Genomic DNA, 13,486 nt, shown 5'->3' with positions numbered 1-13,486 from the left:
TCAGCAATACAAAATAGAAAGGCGACTGGAAAACAAACCTTGAAAAAATACGTCGTTCTCTTCGCAATGTTTTAGTTGGAATGAAACAGAGACGATCGCCAGGCTAGCTAGTCTGAAGTTGAACAAGCAGTTAGCTAGCTGGCCACCAGCAAACCAATCACTATCAACTCCTTGCCCACAATCCTAAGTGTGAACGTATTCAATGAATGGGAGAAAAACTGCTGCAGCAAGTTGCTAGAATGCTAGCCAGCTAACTACATGTCCTATTTAAAACATTTTACCAAATGATTTATTAATTTTAGATTGTGTATTCTCACGGAACAGAAAACATGCTTTGCCACAATTTTAGCGTGCAAGCTAACCCAGCAGTTCCTGTTGGGTTCGGGGCGTCCCCTGAAAGTAGCTAGTTAGATGGCTAATGTTAGCATGTCTCAAAAAAAAATGTGTTGCTTGTTGATCTCTTTCCATCATGTTAAACACAACACTCCCTTCCCGAATGCTTTAACATTTTTTGCTGCTATATGGTATGTTTCAAGAAGTTATACTTGTTCTCTCCAGTCATCACATGAGTGTTAACATGTGTTATACCCAGTGTCGTATAAGAATATATGGCAAGCAGTCTCCATGGACGTTCCTAAAGTCTATGCCTGTGTGATAAATAAACAAGAAGAGAAAGGCATTAAAGCAACATCAAGTCTGCAGGTTCGTAAAGTCGGTATTATACCGCCATTAATGGTAATTTAGTTTAACAGACACGTGACGTGGAAGGAAGTATCAAGCAGAGAGCTCACTCAAGTGGACCATACATTTGCCGAGACCAGACTGTATCCATACAAGCAAGCAATAACCGCACACCAAAATGTTATATCAGGATATGAAAATGATTCAATCAATACAGCAGATTCATCAGAAGCATCACTGTAATTGGTGCTTGATCTGTAGTTGATCTTTACCAGTGAACAAGAGAAATTTGGCACTAATCTTTAGCATTGGCAGCCCTAAGTAAAAAGCAACATTCTATCTATCTCATGCTTCATTGCACTGCTCTCTACTCTACTCTAGACCCCTCAGTTGTAACCAGGATGTTGTAGCCTAATAAAGCACCATTGATTGGTCAGGCGAGCGCAAGGCGGGTTTAATCTGCCTAAGACTTTAAACCTCCCCTTTGCTAAAATCCTTAGTCCTATTCTTATGCTCGGTGCTGCTATTCCCCCCATGTTAACATAGCAAAGCTACAGTTGGAGGGAGTAGGCACAGAGGAGACAGCCTGATTATCTGAGGTTGTCTGGTCTGGTGGTCAGGTGTCTCCCCCCAGGACATACCTTGCCCCCAACAGACAGGATGTGGCAGGAGCTGAAGACCAATCCCCTCGTCAAGTATGGCGCCGTGACAACCGTCACCACCATCAGTGAGTCCTCTAAGAAGGGGAATGTGGACTTTGTAGTGCTTTGCTGTATTGAATTGACAGAAACAGATTTATTGAAGGAAGCTCAATGATAACACATGTAAAAAATAAAGTGGGTCCTTATGTGCAAATCACTGTAAATAATGTGGGTGTGTGCAGTATAACAGAGACAGTAGGCACAGTATGTGGATAATGAGTCAGAGAAAGTGAAGCTGGGGAAAGTTACAGGTGCACACGGTCACAAAGTTAGGGTGAGCTGTCCCTGTGAGATGGAGAAGCGGTGGAGGAGACAGAGCCAGTAGGGAGCCAAAGTCAGGAGGGGAAAACACACACCCTGTAGTTTGTTCATGATTATATAAGTTGACTGTAATTTATCTTGGAATTTGCAGATGTCCCCAAGTCGTTCTAATAAAATGCATAAAGAAGAAGCCTTGGTCCGTTTAAAGTTTTATGGAAAGATTTATTCAGGTAGATTCAAAACCAGAAATGTAGGTACTTCATCCTCTTGCTTGGGATCAAGTGTTTTCAGGGTGTTTTCATGCTTCTCTAGGTGTTTCGTGTTCTCTGTGTTGTGTACTCTCATGTGGTGATGTTTGATTCGAGGATTGTCAGAGTCTGGATCAACTGCACAAATGTTTATATCTTTTTCACTCAGGATCGATCAACTAGACCCAGGGGGAGTATTAGGGGCTCGAAGACAGACTTGAACAATCTTAATCCAGGATTTAAAATCTCACATTTTGTTGAGATTAGTGAAGATAATCAGGTTAGATGGTTGTTTGTGAACTTCCACCCAAATGGATGCAGTCCGTCTGTGAAGACATGGATCGTGTCAGACCAACAGCCTTGGTTTAACCCACGCTGACCTGACCTGAGCCCTACTCTTTTTTTTATTAATACTCTACTCTACTCTACGGCCTACTAGTGCTCAACTCTGTACTCTTTCATTGTCTATTTGCTGCCTCGCAGTCTCCCTCTTCTTTTAAATCTTCTCTCTTTTCCTCCCTCTCCCTCTCTCTATCTCTCTCTCTCTCTCTCTCTCTCTCTCTCTCCCTCTCTCTCTTTCTCTTTCTCTCTCACTCTCTCTCTCTCACTCCATTCTCTTTTTTTAAATGTTTGCATTTGCCATGTAAACCTTGTTTACAAAAACAAAGACGAGGTAAATAAGTGTCAGGAAGTATTCCTGCCCAGAGAACCTTTAGAGCAAAGCATCAGGCTTGAGCTAGATCAGTGTCATTGTCTAATCTGCTGCTGACTGTCTGACCCATCCTCTGTAACAGGAAGTGACCGGTCAGAGGTCACCCCGAAGAGGAAGTGTTACTCTGTCTAAACGTTGTTGTTGTTGTTTACCCTCCAGGCATGGTGCTGCTGCGCAGGTGGATTGCTGGCGGAGTCTGTCGCAGTCGTGTCAAGCTGCATGGCAGGACCGTGGTCATCACGGGCGCCAACACCGGCATCGGCAAGGAGACGGCCAGAGACATGGCAAACAGAGGTACGGCAAGGTGTCACAGGAACACCTGTGTGAAGAGATGAGGGTGGCTGTGGGGGGATCTGGGATGAAGACTTGTGGAGGTTGTTTGAGGGTTTGGGTTTAAGAGGAATAGGAGGATTTAAAGGTGTGAGAAAGAAGGGTTGGATGCAAAGATTCACAACGACCGTGTATTTCAGAGACCTTGTTTATGCTTATTTGGTTTTTACGTTGCGTTGCGTGGTGTCATGTTTACCTCGCGGGGTGTTTTGTTATGCTGTGTCCACGTTGCTTATGGGCTAACCTGCGCTGTGACATGTGACCCTCAGGTGCACGTGTAATCTTGGCGTGCCGGGACATGACCAGGGCAGAGATGGCGGCCGTGGAGATCCGCCAGTCGACAGGAAACACCAACGTGGTGGTCCGCCATCTTGACCTGTCCTCCCTGCTCTCCGTGCGGCGGTTCGCCAGGGAGTTCATCGCCTCGGAGACGCGGCTGGACATTCTCATTAATAACGCTGGTAGGAGAGAGACAAACTGGGTCTGTAAGGACGGGTCTACTATACAGCTGTTTATGTTTTGAGTGTCTCTGTCTTAACTAATCACTTTCCGAAGACACATACTCTATCTACCTATGGATATTCAAGTTGTTTCAGACCTCCTAGACCTTGGAAAATATGAACATGGTAAATGGGTTGAAGAGTAGCCCAATCTTTGTAGCAGACAGATGCCCAGGTGTGAGATGCTGAGGCATGGAGCCGCAGTGAGAACGTCCAGGGTTCCTGTTTCCTGTCTCCTCAGGTGTGATGATGTGTCCCAAGAGCTTGACGGAGGATGGCTGTGAGACCCAGTTGGCTGTCAATCACCTGGGCCATTTCCTCCTGACCAATCTGCTCCTGAATATGCTGAGAAGCTCCGCCCCCAGCCGTGTTGTTAACGTTTCCAGCATTGCGCATCAAGGCGGTAACTACCTTTCATCAGCCATTGGTCAATCCAATTAGATAGTGTTGGCTGAGTGACCCTCAACAATGACGTACAGTCAATTGCGTACAGATCCAGAACTGCTGCTGTAAGCAATAGTCTTAAATTATGTGTAGAGAGTCCTGTGAAACCAAATTGGTATTAAGAAAAATAAAGTGTTAGTGACGTACCTGAGTGACAATCTTTTTGTTGTCTTTTGCCTCCCCTAACCACGGACAGGTAAAATTCACTTGGACGACATCAACTTTGAGAAGACACCGTACGACTCTCTGGTCAGCTACAGACAGAGCAAGCTAGCCAACCTGCTCTTCTCAAGAGAGCTGGCACGGAGAAACCAAGGTCAGGGGTCACCGTTTCACATCCTTGTCCTCCTCTTCCTCCTAGCCATGCTCCGCCGGTGTGCCTCTGATTGTAGCTTCATGTTTCTTTGTCCTGTGTGTTTTCAATGTTTATATTTTGGCCAAAATGATTACAGTGGCTACCTTTCTTCACTCCCCCTCATCCCTCCATCCCTTCATTTCCCCTTCACCTCCCTCCCTCTATCCCTCAGGCAGGGGAGTGACGTCCTTCGCCCTCCACCCAGGGGTCATCCGTACGGAGCTAGGCCGCTACGTCCAGACCCGGTTCCCCCTGCTGAGCGCCCTGCTCTCCGCCCCGGCCCTCCTGCTGATGAAGACCCCCTGGCAGGGAGCCCAGACCTCTATCTACTGTGCCGTCACCCAGGGCCTGGAGAACAAGACCGGCTGCTACTTTAGGTGATTTGTGAATGTGTGTGCGTGTGTGTGAGAGAGAGAGAGAGAGAGAGAGAGAGAGAGAGAGAGAGAGAGAGAGAGAGAGGGAGAGAGAGAGAGAGGGAGAGAGAGAGAGAGAGAGAGAGAGAGAGAGAGAGAGAGAGAGAGAGAGAGAAAACTTGTGTCTCTCTGTTTCAGTGACTGCAGGGTGAAAGAGCCAGCTCCTGAAGGGAGGGATGACCTCACTGCTCTGAGGCTGTGGGACGTCAGTGCCAAGATGGTGGGCTTTCTGGAGGATGTCTGACACACACACACACACACAATCAGACACACATCAATCAGACACTCCTCAGCTCATCTGCCCATCTCACAATGCCATATTTTATACAATACTCTTTATTTTCTTAGAGAACTATTTTTCCTATATGGTCATTGTTGTGAATAATTGAGAGGAGTTTCTGATACTTAATGGTTGTTCTTCCTATGACACAGGTTGTTATAATTTATAACAAAGATCCAGTTCAAGTTTCAAATGTATTTGCCATTTGTAACAAGTACAGGTACATGTACATTGGAATTCTTTGAGATTAAAGTAGTAATGTATAACCTTACAACGTGTTGTTCTGGATTTTAATATATTTTAACCATGTATGTGGATGTGTAATAAATGTGATAAAGTTGTTGAGTGCTTTTGTCTGAAATTTGCCCTTACCAAAATGGCGTCTTCTTAGTGCCATAGATGGCTATGCATTGTGGGATGTTGTGCAGACGGATGTCCTTTGCTGATCCCGAATCAGGGAAATGCGAGCAAATGTCCAGCAACTCAACGTACATTGTAAGCTGTGTGATCATATCTACTGACTGGAGATCAGCTTTGATTCGATCGGAGGAGCACCCGGAAATGAGTTCATTGCGTGGCTTTCAGCTGATTCTCACTTTACGTTTTGTCAACAACAGCGACATTCAGACATGACAACAAATTAAACGCGTTGGAACTGTCGCACCAAGGGGCATCAAGACCCCTGACATTAAGACGTTGTTTTTGATCGAGTCTTTGGTTGTTATATTCGCTTTAGATAGCTGTTTGATTACATCGCCGCCAAGATGAACGTGACTCTTGCAGTGAAGCAGTACATCTCGAAGATGATAGAGAACAGCGGGCCGGGGATGAAAGTGTTGTTGATGGATAAAGAGACGGTAAGTTCAAGAAAGCTAGCTTACAAATGAGAGAAGCTAATTTAGCGTGATGTAGTTAGCGAGCTAGCCCTCTACCTTTCTGTCTACCTTTCTGTGTAAATGATGACGTTGTAGAAAAGCATTCTATTCTGCTCTACTTTGACCTACGATAATGTTTACATGTGTTTCAGACCAGTATCGTCAGTGTGGTGTACACACAATCAGAGATCCTACAGAAGGAGGTCTACCTGTTTGAAAGGATCGATTCTCAAAACCGAGATAACATGAAGCACCTAAAGGCTATTTGTTTCCTCCGGCCAACGAAGGTGCAGTACTTTATTTCACTCTGTCTTCCCATCAATTCTCTCTTACCTCCATCTGTCTTTCTCTCCTTCTCCCTTTCAAAGGTTCTTTGACAAATGTTTATTGCTGGAGCGCCATTTCTCTTCTTTCCTACAGGAGAATGTAGAAAATCTGATCCAGGAGCTTCGCAGGCCCAAGTACAGCGTCTACTTCATCTGTAAGGACACATTATAGTTCATCATATCTGCAAAGTTAATATCAACGGCAAGATTGTGGACCTGGCTCCTACTTATCCATTGCTTTGGTCTGTCTCTCGGTTATCTGCTGCTCCTCCCTCCACGCCTGCAGACTTCAGCAACGTGATCAGTAAGAGTGAGATCAAGGCCCTGGCCGAGGCTGACGAACAGGAAGTGGTGGCGGAGGTGCAGGTGAGGCTGCAGACTCTGACATCTAACCCACAGATAACAGGCTGACTGACCGAGGGGTGAGGGGAGAGGGTGATAGATGGATAAAGTGTTGAGTGGAACTGAGGACGGTGTTCATTCATGTGAGAGATATCATGTTGTCATGAGTTAGTAGATGTGTTCAGAAGTTGAAGTGAATAGTGTCTGTGAGATGACGTGTGATTTCCTCCCCCCCCCCCCCCCCCCCTCATGTGTGTGTGTCAACGCAGGAGTTCTATGGGGACTTCATAGCTGTGAACCCTCACCTGTTCTCCCTCAACCTAAATGGCGTGGCCAGGGTAAGAGAGCACATACCAGGACCACCACTGGTGCTTGTTAGAACCAGACTTTATATGGAATGTTGCCGATATTATTATCTTATTTTTGTTTCTTGTGTGTGTGTGTGTGTGTGTGGTGCAGGGCCGCAGCTGGGAGCCCTCCCTCCTGGCCCGGACCACCCAGGGTCTGACCTCAGTGCTGCTGGCCCTGAAGAAGTGTCCCATGATCCGCTACCAGCTGTCCTCAGACATGGCCAAGAGGCTGGGGGAGAGCGTCAAGGTGAGGGGAACACACACAACACAGCTGTTAATATGCCTACAGATCACACACACACACTTCTTCACACTCATCCCCTCTTCCTGTCCTCCCTTCCTCTCCCCGCTCATCTCCTCATGCCCTCTTCCTCTCATCACCTTCCCTACTCATCCTCTCCTCCTCTCCTCTTCCTCTCCCCAGCAAATCATCACTAAGGAGTACGAGCTGTTTGACTTCCGGAAGACGGAGGTCCCTCCCCTCCTGCTCATCCTGGACCGCAACGACGACGCCATCACCCCCCTGCTGAACCAGGTGAGATAGACAGGTTATCACCCCCCTGCTGAACCAGGTGAGATAGACAGGTTATCACCCCCCTCCTGAACCAGGTGAGATAGACAGGTTATCACCCCCCTGCTGAACCAGGTGAGATAGACATGTTATCACCCCCCTGCTGAACCAGGTGAGATAGACACGTTACCACCCCCCTGCTAAACTAAGTGAGATAGACAGGTTATCACCCCCCTGCTGAACCAGGTGAGATAGACAGGTTATCACCCCCCTGCTGAACCAGGTGAGATAGACACGTTATCACCCCCCTGCTAAACTAAGTGAGATAGACAGGTTATCACCCCCCCTGCTGAACCAGGTGAGATAGACAGGTTATCACCCCCCTGCTGAACCAGGTGAGATAGACAGGCTATCACCCCCCTGCTGAACCAGGTGAGACAGACACGTTATCACCCCTCTGCTGAACCAGGTGAGATAGACAGGTTTTCACCCCCCTGCTGAACCAGGTGAGAGAGACAGGTTATCACCCCCCTGCTGAACCAGGTGAGATAGACAGGTTATCACCCCCCTGTTGAACCAGGTGAGATAGACAGGTTATCACCCCCCTGTTGAACCACATGAAAGACAGGGTTTTCATCCCCCTGCGGAGCCAGGTGAGAGAGACCAGTGGTCACCCCCCTGTTGAATCCCACAACGCGCTGGTGTGTTTGTGTCTCCCTCTAGTGGACGTACCAGGCCATGGTCCACGAACTCCTGGGCCTCAACAACAACCGCATCGACCTCTCGCGCGTCCCCGGCATCAGCAAGGACCTGAAGGAGGTGGTGCTCTCCGCGGAGAACGACGAGTTCTACGCCAACGTGAGTCCCAACGCCTGGGTTACCATACTCAAATCAACTTTATTGACAGTGTGTTGAATCTGGTTGGTTTTTGGAAGGGGGTGGAGTGGGCGAGAGTTTTCCTCCAGCTTGCAGTTCCAGCATGCAGGAGGCAGTCCTGTGTGGGTCACGGGGTTGGAGCCAGTTTGATGCTGGTTCGTAGGGCTACCAGGTCACTGGGTTTGAAGACATGGGTATGGACCCAGAGGGAAATGACTATGAAGAGCTGCTTCTGGGTGATGCTAGCTTCATTGAATGATTGTAGGGTTAGGGTTAGCCTAACCCTAACCTTAACGTGCATAGATAGACATCAGTTTGGTGGCGGTCGTGGTCGTGATTCCAGGCTGTGTGCAGCGCGTAGGGAAGCTGGAATGACCCGTCCAGATGTGTGGTGTTATGAACAATGGCTTAAGCTGCTTATCTGGAACGGAATGAGCTCACCTCACCTCACCTCACCCTCCCCTGTCCCCTGAATAAACTGATCCTGTTTTTCCTCCCTCTCCCTCTCTCTTTTTCCCTCTCTCTCTCTCTCTCTCTCTCTCCCTCTCTCTCTCTCTCTCTCTCTTTCTCTCCCTCGCCCTCCGTTCCCTCGTCAGAACCTGTACCTGAACTTCGGGGAGATCGGCACCAACATTAAGAACCTGATGGAGGACTTCCAGAAGAAGAAGCCAAAAGACCAGCAGAGGCTGGAGTCCATCTCTGACATGAAGGTACCCCACCCGTACAAGACGTTTCCCCGACCGCCTGTTTGTGCTCACGACTTCCCCGTGTAAGCATGTTGACATGTTGGTGTCAGTTCCTCTGTCTGTTCCCTGCTCTTTTTCACCAGCTTTCTCTGTCCTCTTTGAAAGTTTCACGTTTTCTTGTCGACGTTTATGAGTGTGTGTGTGTGCATGCATAGACTTTTGTGGACAACTACTCCCCCAGTTGAAGAAGATCTCCTCTTTTTAAGTCTCGAGCGTTCTTGTAATACGGCCCACGTGACGTGAAGGCAGCTGTTCATCGATGTGTGTGTGTGTGTGTGCGCGTGCAGGCGTTTGTGGACAACTACCCCCAGTTTAAGAAGATGTCGGGCACGGTGTCCAAGCATGTGACGGTGGTGGGCGAGCTGTCCCGGCTGGTCAGTGAGAGACACCTGATGGAGGTGTCTGAGGTGGAGCAGGAGCTGGCCACCCAGAACGACCACTCCAGCGCCCAGCAGGTCAGCCCTGACCCCTGACCTCGACCCAGACTATAGCCCTGACCCTGCCCAACCCGTAACCCTGACCCCAATCCTGCCAGAGCCCTCCCAGCATGCAACAGGTCAACCCCCCAGTGCTTCTGCCTGTACAGGAAAACACACCTATCACAAACGATCCGTTCCCCGTTCTAACACCTAACGACTTCAGAACCACCGAGACACGTCTCGTAGAACCCTTTTGAGAACCCATGATCTGTCCGGGTAACAGGCCGTCGGGTTCTCCGTGTTCCTTCCTGTCCTCAGAATATCCGTCGGCTGCTGCAGAACCCCCGAGTCAGCGAGCTGGATGCGGTGCGCTTGGTGATGCTGTACGCGCTGCGCTACGAGAAGCACAGCAGCAGCGTGCTGCCGGGGCTACTGGACGAGCTCAACAGGAAGGGTGTGTCGGAGAGACACCGCAGGGTAGGCCGGGCGGGAGGGGTTAGTATACTACAGTTTAGGATAGTATAATACATTATAGTAGAGCACAAGACAGTACAGTACAGTACAGCATGGCACAGTAGAGAATAGGATAATATAATGACCAATGATGACCTGTGTGTGTGTGTGTGTGTGTGTGTCAGATGGTGCAGTCCATGGTGGAGTATGGCGGGAAGCGGGTCAGAGGAAGTGACCTCATCACGCCCACGGACGCCGTGGCCATCACCAAACAGTTCTTCAAAGGGCTCAAGGTACATGACTTCCTCATGTCACCATGGCAACACGAAGAGTCCACTGAGACTTCCCACGTCCTGACCAAACCACTCTCTCTCTCTCTTTGTTTTTTCTCCCTCCCTCCCTCCCTCCCTCCCTCCCTCCCTCCCTCCCTCCCTCCCTCCCTCCCTCCCTCCCTCCCTCCAGGGAGTAGAAAACGTGTACACTCAGCACCAGCCCCTCCTCCATGACACTCTGGACCAGCTGATTAAAGGACGTCTGAAGGACAGTCAGTTCCCCTACCTGGGCCCCAGCGCCCTCCGGGACAGGTGACACAACGAACATATCGAATCCATTTGGGAATACAGCTGTAACATACCAGCATGTGGAAATACTTTCAGGCTGCACTGTACACCCGCACACACAAACACACACCTGACCCTGTCCTCCTGCACCCCCAGGCCCCAGGACATCCTGGTGTTCGTCATCGGGGGAGCCACGTACGAGGAGGCTCTGACCGTCTACAACCTGAACCGCACCATGCCCGGGGTCCGAGTGGTGCTGGGGGGCACCACCATACACAACACCAAGAGGTCAGCACTGGGGAGGGAGGGGGGAGGGCGAGGAGTTATGTCATAGTAGTCATGACCTCACCCGTGACGACTTAAGTACAGGGACATTCCCCCCGAGGCAAGTAGGGTGAAGTGCCTTGCCCAAGGACACAACGTCATTTGGCACGGCCGGGAATTGAACCAACAACCTTCTGATTAATAGCCCGACTCCCTAACCGCTCAGCCATCAAACCCCCCCAGTCAGCAGCTTGTTGTGACAGTTGAAGTGCTCCCAACCCAACACAAAACACACACACTATGGTGAGCCCTAGCCCCTAGTCCCGGTCCAACCTGTCCCAGCCCAAACCTAGTCCAGTCCCAGCCTAGTCCTACTCCCAGCACCATCTCTCTCCCTCCCTCTCTGTCTCTCGCCCTCTCTATTCACCGACCCTCAGCATCTAAATCAACATCTCCACCTGCGTCTGCTATTTATACATTACTACCGTACGCAATCGTTCTCGCAGATCCTGCGATTTTCCCAGTGCAGAGTAATCGCATCTCAGCTGCCAGGCCCGTTAGCGTCAGAATCCACAGAACTGCACCTCCAGGCAGCCTCACAGTGGTGCGGCGGCGTCACCTCACCCCTCGTCCTGACGTAACACGAGGGGGAGGGCGGGGGTCAGGAGGGGTCCGGGGAGATAGGAGGGGAGGTGACCCGGGTTATCTTGAGGTGGATAACCAGGGCGTCAGGGCCGCCCTGCTGGTCCTGGAACCCAGATAAGGGCGGTGTGCTCCGGAGGCTGGCGGTGGGGTCTGCTGGGTACGACACATCGACATGAGAACTTGTTCTTCAGGTGACTTGTTAGTGTTCAAGTTTCAGTCCCAGCCCCTAGACCCGGTCCAAACACTAGACCTGGTCTCCACCCTTGGTGCCCCTCCCTCCCCCTTCAGGGTTGTAGGTTCAATGCCCATTTTGTCTTTTGTACTTTTGGAACTACACTCTGAATTACATACATACACACACAAACACACACATACATACATGCACCGCTAACATAAATCCGGTTTTCTCCCTCCTCTCTCTCTTCCACAGTTTTTTAGAGGAAGTGACATCAGCGGCGGGGGCTGGGCATGGCAGCGAGAGGGTGCAGGGGGCGGGGCGTCATCCCAGCAGACGCTGAACCTTAACACACACACACTAACATACACTCACACACACGTATACACCCACACATTTGTAAACACACTCACACAGGTATACACACACCAATAGACACCCTCACACTCGATACACATATAAACACATTCCAGTTCTCTGTTTCAGTCTCCATCTGCTGCACCCCCCCCCCCCCCCCCCCCCACCCCACCCCAGAGACATGTTGGAATCAGGTCCTCATGACTTGCAGCCCTCGTAAACAACATGTGACCCCCCCCCCCCCATAAGAGACCAGGGTAACAAGGTTACTCAGATTGTGTGTTTAAGAGGTTGACAGTGCCGCCTGTGTGTGTGTGTGTGTGCGTGCTGTTTGTGTGTGTGCTGTGTGTGTTTGTCTTGTTAGGGTTTGAATCTCTTCTCTGGACCGGAAGGATAAGTCCTGTTCCTTAGAAGCCTGGTTGACGTCAGCTCACTGTCAATTAACTGAGTTAAGGAAGCTTCCATTTAAATGTCATATAGAAAAGAACACTGTTGAAGCTTCTCAAGTGTATTTATATCAATCTAACAGAACAGCATTCAAATACATGTGCTCGACTTTAACTATGGGAGTTGACCATTCGGTTTTAAATGCGATGTGATTGACTTCCTCCCAGCCTGGGTAAGCAGAGCTCTAAAGGTTTAGCGATGTCGGTGTGGATAATGTATCTTTTTTTTCCTGTACAGTTCTTGCCTTGTTATTGTCTCTCCAACACCTACTGACTTAAAACACCTGCAACTGTGAATATTAAATGGAATAGTGAGCATCCGCAAATGTTAAGTGCCGTGTTGCCTTGTCTTGTTTATTGAATTAATTTCTGTCATTCATTCATGCTGTAATTATATTACCCATTATACACAGTACCCTCTCCTTCCCTCTATCCATCCCCCCTCCCCCCCCTCCTCTCTTTTAGATCAATAATGATAACTTAATCCTCTTACTATCTCGCCACTTTTATTATGCTAAGCCATCGCTCTCTGAACGTCCTTCAGAAAGGTGCCTCATTCCCCCCGTCTGTCCATCTCTACCTCCACCTCTCTAATTCCTTCCTCTCCCCTTCTATCTCTCCACCTCTACTTTTCTATCTCTCCCTTTGTCCATCTCTACCTCTGTCTCTCTACCCCCACTCTTCCTCCCCATCTCTACCCACCTCTTACTCGACCTCTCCACCTTTACCATCTGACCTCGATCTGTCCATTTCTATCTGTCTACCTCTGCCTCCACCTGCCTCTCTACGTCTTTCGTTCTGGGTCAGCAGATTATGGTTGATCTATACGTTGGGAGTATTAACAGTATCACAGAACGGCTCAGCGTTTGACAATGTCAGGGCCCAACATGGACTCCTGTAGATGACCCCCCCTCCCACACACACACGCACACACATCAAAGCTGTGGCAGCTGATGTTTAGCATGGTTGGTACCGTGCCAGGACCTTCTTCCCCCTTTCATGCGGTGCCAGCCAGAAAGCCCACAGCTATGCTGGCCCCCCTCCCTCCCCTCCCCCACTGTCCATTCAGAGCAGCAGACTTAATCCTACCCTCTCCGTCACACACACACAAACACAGGACAGCGTTGCCAGAAACTTGTCTCAAAGCCACAGTCTGGAGAAATCTGGAGGAGGAAGCTTGGATGCGTGGTTGATGCTTAGCTCTTACACAACGCCT

General features: G+C 49.4%; 2 protein-coding genes across 2 annotated transcripts; both read left to right on the top strand.

The window, feature by feature from the left end:
* Positions 1 to 623: 623 nt before the first annotated feature.
* zgc:153441 (retinol-DH_like_SDR_c domain-containing protein) lies at positions 624 to 5,071 on the top strand. The gene is made up of 8 exons (XM_047019748.1): positions 624 to 702; positions 1,302 to 1,408; positions 2,763 to 2,897; positions 3,203 to 3,394; positions 3,675 to 3,836; positions 4,074 to 4,193; positions 4,405 to 4,609; positions 4,784 to 5,071. Exons 2-8 carry the CDS (start codon positions 1,342 to 1,344, stop codon positions 4,887 to 4,889), a joined length of 987 nt encoding a protein of 328 aa, XP_046875704.1. The 5' UTR covers positions 624 to 702; positions 1,302 to 1,341; the 3' UTR covers positions 4,890 to 5,071.
* Positions 5,072 to 5,437: 366 nt separating this feature from the next.
* vps45 (vacuolar protein sorting 45 homolog) lies at positions 5,438 to 12,602 on the top strand. The gene is made up of 15 exons (XM_047019812.1): positions 5,438 to 5,782; positions 5,953 to 6,087; positions 6,221 to 6,281; positions 6,413 to 6,492; positions 6,738 to 6,806; positions 6,928 to 7,065; positions 7,243 to 7,353; positions 8,053 to 8,187; positions 8,802 to 8,915; positions 9,239 to 9,406; positions 9,689 to 9,847; positions 10,009 to 10,116; positions 10,286 to 10,407; positions 10,540 to 10,671; positions 11,723 to 12,602. The coding sequence occupies exons 1-15, from the start codon at positions 5,690 to 5,692 to the stop codon at positions 11,808 to 11,810; spliced, it is 1,713 nt and encodes a 570-aa protein (XP_046875768.1). The 5' UTR covers positions 5,438 to 5,689; the 3' UTR covers positions 11,811 to 12,602.
* The last annotated feature ends 884 nt before the right edge of the window (positions 12,603 to 13,486 follow it).

Source organism: Hypomesus transpacificus, chromosome 4 (genome assembly GCF_021917145.1).
Source record: "Hypomesus transpacificus isolate Combined female chromosome 4, fHypTra1, whole genome shotgun sequence".
In the NCBI taxonomy this organism is placed as follows: Eukaryota; Metazoa; Chordata; class Actinopteri; order Osmeriformes; family Osmeridae; genus Hypomesus; species Hypomesus transpacificus.
Note: the sequence above shows the minus strand (reverse complement) of the source record. Positions and strands in the feature narration are given on the sequence as shown.